The sequence below is a fragment of the Eurosta solidaginis genome, chromosome X, assembly GCF_040869045.1.
Source record: "Eurosta solidaginis isolate ZX-2024a chromosome X, ASM4086904v1, whole genome shotgun sequence".
Lineage (NCBI taxonomy): Eukaryota > Metazoa > Arthropoda > Insecta > Diptera > Tephritidae > Eurosta > Eurosta solidaginis.
The window spans coordinates 107,845,318-107,851,665 of NC_090324.1; the positions used below are offsets into that span (position 1 = coordinate 107,845,318).

Genomic DNA, 6,348 nt, shown 5'->3' on the forward strand with positions numbered 1-6,348 from the left:
TCTATTATACATACTAAATATCGGTTCGGCTCTAATTAAACGCTCATACAGTATAAACGTGTACTTTGTATTTCTATCACTGCGCGTTGCGGTAAGTATTGATTGTGACTATTATACCATATTTATCCTCAAAATGTAACAAGGAGAGTTCTCCTTCCACACTAGTTGATTTAAACGTCGATAGTCTACGCATAACCGATCACCGCCGTCTTTTTTCTTGACTAAGACGAGAGGACTTGCGAATTCGGAGCTTGATTTACACCCCTATTATGAATTTTCATACAATAGACGATAAACGCTTGCTGGCGTATCGTAAAAGATCAGCTTTTATATTGCGATTTCCACACGCCCGATAGATGTACTATTGTGAATGACAGCAGAGTTTTGTTTACAAATTTTTGTGAATCTATACGAAACAGATAGCAAAACAAAACGTAAATACCAACAATTGATTTGTCTTGTACGAAAAAGTGGCAAAAGTTTTAAAAGCTGCAATAGTATGTTTTCTGCAACCTTTGTTGCCTTTCATATTAACTCAAATGAACAAATTGACGAAACTTGCATAGATTCCACAGAAAGAAGAAAATTGAGAGATGCTTCCAATCTTCTTGAAATGAACTCTACACTGTAAGTACTTGACATACTAAAAGTAAAAAAGTTAATTAAACAATATTGATGTCAGGGTATGTCTTAACAGAAATAGAAGGCAGTTTGCGCGCCCGTAAAAATGGGCCATCCATCCCAAATATTTTGAAGATTTGTGTCACTTTAAGGCTTCTTGCCCAGGGTGTTGCAACAGAGTGTTGGGAATGAGCCTGTAGTTGGATTATTTTGGATTATGTAATAATTGTATATTTACTTTTATTTAAATAGTTCCCAACGTGTCGTGGAAAAATTTATCAACGATAGCTAGCGTAGAAAATTGAACAGCGTATGCGATAGTTAGCGTATGGCAATACCACGATAAACGCTAACGATCGGGTTTCACACGCTAGAATTTATTTCATAATACGGTAGAACAGATTGCAAGCGTTTATCGTGTATCCTACGAGTTCATAATAGGGGTGTTAGTGATTATGTCGTTATTTTTAAGTTCGTTGATAATTTGAGTAACTACAGCCCTTTTGGTGCTGACCCAGTTGTTAACGAATATTGATTTCCCGTCGCAGACTTCTAGTTTCACCGAAGAATAGTTATAATGGCCTGGCCGATTAGGAAATCTGTCCGAAGCATAATATCTGAAAAAACTTCTTGGCGCTTCGATAGCTCTATAATGAGTTCCCAAGGGGTTTTTGCGCTCGTTGAAAAAAGAGAAAAAAGGAAAAGAATATACCGCAGATTAAATTCAAGAATTTAACAATTTAATTATTTGCACTTCAAAGCTAACTCACAATATAAAATTCAAAAGCTAATTCACAAGTTAATTAATTATACATAGGTTAGGTTATACAAACGAAGAGAAAATCTTACCTATAACAGGGCTGATGGCTGCAGTGATCACGGAGGTTTCCAAAAAAGAAGTGAAAGAGTTTCTTTCTTGTAAAACGCGTTCACCCTTCAATTCCGTCGAAAAGCGCTTTTTAGGGGTAATTGAACGAAAGTAAGTTAAATTTGGAAAGTTAAATTGGAAATTCGCGCACCAACACGTACACATACGACTGCACGGACATATATAGCCATTGGTGTTAGTGCGCGAAAGTAGATAGAAGCAAACACAGATAGTTTACATTAGGCTGGGTCACTATTGGCCGTGCTCATTCTTGGGTTTAGCTTGATGGCCTAAACATGCCGGTCCCCCTTGCTCGAAGCAACATCGGTAGATCTCTGCGGCCATCTTTCCTGATTAACTTAATACTAACTAATATATAAATGAACGAAATTCATGAATGTTCCAGGAAGGGCAGCAGCATGGTGGTCTTTTGCTTGACACAGTAATTAGTATTTCGGTTCCATCCGTAAATCGTGGAGCTGTAGTAAAGAAAAGGTAAACGTTAGGAAATAGTACGTGGTTGAGTTCAATTTTTTGCACCTCTTATCACACGAATGGCACGTAAAGCTAGTTCGAATGTTGAGGAAGATTTAGGAGCGGCATGCCCCAGACAAGAGCCAGCCAAATATACTGCTCTGCGCTAAAAAAGGGCCAAACCTAGATGGCAATGTGCCCGGCAGTATCAGCTACGGATATATATCGGCTCCCAACACGAGTCGAACCGGACTTGACACAAAAAATGTTGGATCGGCGAGCTGCATATGGGTATACGGTATCACGACCGAGGGGTCGACATTCGCGCTTGGACTCACACGGGCGTAGTTAGGAACGATCGTTGCGTGAATCGTGAGCCTACGGTTCTGCCCATGTTTACCCCTTATTCGCAAGAGGCACCCTCGTTGTGATCCTTAGTTTTCCTCGTCGAGGTGTAACTGTCGAGCCAGGTCGCGTGAAATTATCGAAGTTGTGGCGCACGCGTCGATGAGTGCGCGTATCAGGTGCAATCGCCCTCGCGCCTCGATTTTGATCACGGCAGTTGGCGATATTGATGTAAAGGGCCGAAGTGCTACGATCTCCCGCGTGATTTGCCCCGTTCTGAAGGCAGCTGGCAGTCGTCGAGAGTGTCGTTCAAGCTGGCCCTGCGAACCTATTCTCTCCAACTCGTATCCTTGACGTGGGCGGAAAGTCCGGGATTCCGCTCCTCGTGCGTGTTGACGCCGGTTCGGGCCGCGGAAAGTCCGTGATTCCGCTACTCCCTTGTGACGATCTGAGCCCCACTTCCTCGCTCTTTGATGAAGTTGGTGTGTAATTGATGGGCGGAAAGTCCGTGATTCCGATTCATCTTTGCGGCGTTCGTGTGCGAGTGGGGCCGAAACTTCCTTTGTTCCACCTTCGTACTGGTGGCCGGGCGGAAAGGCCGTGATTCCGCTCCGGCTTCGTCCAACTCTCCTTCTTCTAGCTCGCGTGGCCCGCTGTCAGTTCCTATTTGATTCTTGAAGAGACAGAATGTGTTCGTCTTCGCTATCCATCTGAACGCTCCATGGCCTGGTATCAACTTCCTGGGGCTCCGGATTGTCGAAGCTCTGGTGCAACGTGGTGTGATGGTCCCCTTGGCACTGGTGACAACGTCCTTTGCTCGTGCAGTCGGCGGTGCGGTGTGCTACAGATAGGCAGTTGCCGCAGTATCGTCCTAATGCGGCTTCCCTTTGCCTTTCCTCGGGCGATTTGGCTCGGTAGACCGGGCATAACCGGATCGGGTGTCGCTTGTCGCACATGTGGCATGGTTTCGGGTACCGCTGGGCCATACGTTCCGCCCTCCTGCGTAGAGTCGTATACCGGGTCATACTGGACCTGAAAAGGGGTAATTGTCATTGGTCAGGGTTTAGAAGTTGAGGGGATTTCATCATGCTTGAGGGGAGTTGGGTGTTGAGAAGATATTCACAAGAGGTTGGCAACAAGCTACAATTACTGAGGCAGTTAGCTGCACAAGAGCCTTGATTTTGTGTTTTTTTTTGTTTTTTTTTTTTAACACAAATCCGATATACAATGTGGTTTTTATGTAAATTATCTTAATGTCCACGCGATTTGTTTAAAAAGGCAATTACTTCTCTATGACTGTGCGCTTCGTGTGCGATCTGACAGATTTGGCTTTAAGTGTGGCTACGCGGTAAGCTTTTGGCCGGTTGTCAGTATTTTGCCGACAGATGGCGCATGGAGGTAACTTTTGTGGAACGTATTTGGTTGTGTGGCTAATTAATCATTTTAAAGCAGCAATCGAGGATGCCGAACGTGCCAAAAAAACAGAGGTAAGTTTTATTTATTCCTTAATCTGAGATAAACATTGATTGAAACTCTCTTATTTTTCATTTGTATTCTATAGATTGTGAAGCAAGTACCACGAGTTGACCGGAGGAAGGGAGCTGCGGAGCCTGCACGAGGGGCAGGGACACCTGACGGTCGGAGTCGGCGCACGTGCCCAGGCAAGGTTCTGGTGCCGGCTTTCACGGATTGGGGGATTTTTCTTCGGGATCCGACTCCACTGGATCTATCGCGTTGTCCCGTGGCCTTTGAGTTCTTTCAGGCGATGACTGATTGCACCCAGGTGGTGCGAAAGATATTGGGGGGCATTCGTGACGCGATTGGTCCGAATTTTTTTGGTGACATGGTGATGGAAGAGCGGATCTTGAAGAATTATTTCTTCGAGTACTATACTCGCCCGGAGATTCGGCACTGGTTGCCTTTGGTTATAAAGCCGGGCCCTATTTGTGTAAAACGAAGGTTACTTGGCCTGCCGCCGTCCTCGGGGGGAGCATCGGTTGAGGCGTTTCGCCCATATACGCCGCTACATCTAACTATTCACTTCCGCCCCTAAGTTTACATTTGTATAGTGTAATCAACAAAAATATTGTAAAGTGTGATAAATAAATTGTACATTAACCCCACTATAAGAAATCAGGTGTATTTGATCTGGGTGGTAATAGGATATTTGGAGAAGATCATTTATTTCAGGTTATAAATCCCTAAAACACGGCCCAAAAAAAGAAGGCAAGGGAAAAAAAAATAATTGTGATCGCGTTTTTCCCGGTTTTGCCGCCTTAGCATCTGGCAACACCATATGAATTTTTGTAGTGTACATTGTTATTGTGAAAGTGGATTGTGTTACCCTTCAATGAAATTCCTGTCATTGATGAGAAAAAACGAGCTACGCATCAGTTTATTTTTTACACATAATACTAATTTTCTTTTCTTTCTTTTCCTTTCAGGTGAGCTGCACAGTTTGGGAGCAACATGAAATTAAAAAGCGCAAATGTTCGTCTTGGAGCTATCATCATGTATTATTGAACGTGTCGAATCAATGCCAGAGACTAATGATTATATCTACATTGATTTGTGTTTTTCATTTCTACTCTCATTTATACCGTCCTTTTGTCGACTCTGCGAGATAACCATCGACAGCGCAAATGCGAATGAAATTAATTATCTTGAAGTGCCCATGTTATTGTGGCAGAAAGCATCATTCTCCGCATGGACAATATTTGGTTTTGCCTTCGGTCATACGCGCTGGGAGCGTACCGTATTGATTATAAGTTACCTACAACGGCTCTGTCTTACTATCATTGTACGTACATTTAAGCAGAGATTTCTCTATTTCACTATTCTCAAATTTTAGCTTCATCGCGTCGTGCACGTAAATCAAATTTGCCACATTTTCGTTTGAATAAAGTGCGCAATATCAAACCGTGGCTGAGTGTGCGTTCATATCTGAAGAAACTTGGTCCACAGCGTTCAGTTGACGTCATCGTCTCAGCTGCTTTCATAGTCACTTTGCTTTTGTTGACATTTTTGAGTGTGGAGTGGCTTAATGATTCTGTACATTTACATTCACACTTAAATCTAGAAGCGCTTATGTGGGCAACAACAATTGGCATATTTTTGGTACGTTTCATGACTTTGGGCAATAAAATACATCACAAATACCGCAGCGTTTCAGTTTTGATTACAGAGCAAATTTATTTATATCTGCAGATCGAACAAAAGCCAAAGAAAAAGGATGAGCTAATGGTATCTAATAGCGTTCTAAAACTAGCAGCTGATCTACTCAAAGAATTAGAATCACCTTTCAAAATAGCTGGACTTAGCGCTAATCCATATCTTTTTACCACCGTTAAGGTTGTCATACTATCAGCGCTGTCGGGCGTTTTAAGCGAAGTGTTAGGTTTTAAGTTGAAACTGCATAAAATTAAAATTAAGGAAAAAACAGAAAAACAAAAAATATCACCAAATCAAAAACTAGAAAACTTTAAATCAAATAATTCAATGTTTTCCAAAATACCCAACGTAGCTGAAATATACGGATTTAGTTATAAATATTGCAAGCAAAGAATATTAGTAATAAATCATTCTCAACAAAACCATCGAGCAGCGAACTCAATGCAGAACTCGTTAAAATCGATTGTCTCATACGACAGCTCGTGCAAGAGGAAGAAAATCACTTTGTAAATTTGACAATCGAACTTAACAAAAAGAAGCAATTGGAAATAGAAACTCTAAATGCAACAAAAGCAATGCAATACGTAATAATTCTGTTGCAGTGCTGCATGATTCTTCAGTAAAATTGAGCGCTTGCATGGTAGCTGACATTTTACGATGGTAGTGCTTGTAATATATGAAGAAATACAAGATGAAATTCCGGCACCTAGGCATCCGCCACCACCATTTCCACTAGCTGTAAATGAAGATAATTTAATGCGTTCTTCTGGAGGTGAAAGTCCACGTAAACAAGGATCAGCAATCCAGCCGAATCCAGTAGGGGCCACCACCACCATTTCCAGCACGCCGTGGACCGCCGCCAATTCCAA

The 6,348-nt window shown here is 42.3% G+C and overlaps 1 protein-coding gene across 1 annotated transcript; it reads left to right on the forward strand.

The window, feature by feature from the left end:
- Window positions 1–4,968: 4,968 nt before the first annotated feature.
- On the forward strand, window positions 4,969–6,017 carry LOC137234583 (protein phtf-like). Its single transcript, XM_067758044.1, has 2 exons — window positions 4,969–5,108; window positions 5,160–6,017. The coding sequence occupies exons 1-2, from the start codon at window positions 5,015–5,017 to the stop codon at window positions 5,987–5,989; spliced, it is 924 nt and encodes a 307-aa protein (XP_067614145.1). The 5' UTR covers window positions 4,969–5,014; the 3' UTR covers window positions 5,990–6,017.
- The last annotated feature ends 331 nt before the right edge of the window (window positions 6,018–6,348 follow it).

What these genes read in the sequence shown, in the direction of transcription:
- LOC137234583 (XM_067758044.1), top strand. Translation starts at nt 5,015, where the DNA reads ATGGACAATATTTGGTTTTGCCTTCGGTCATACGCGCTGGGAGCGTAC. An exon ending in GGCTCTGTCTTACTATCATT is followed by an intron (nt 5,109 to 5,159) that starts GTACGTACATTT and finishes CTCAAATTTTAG; the next exon opens with CTTCATCGCGTCGTGCACGT.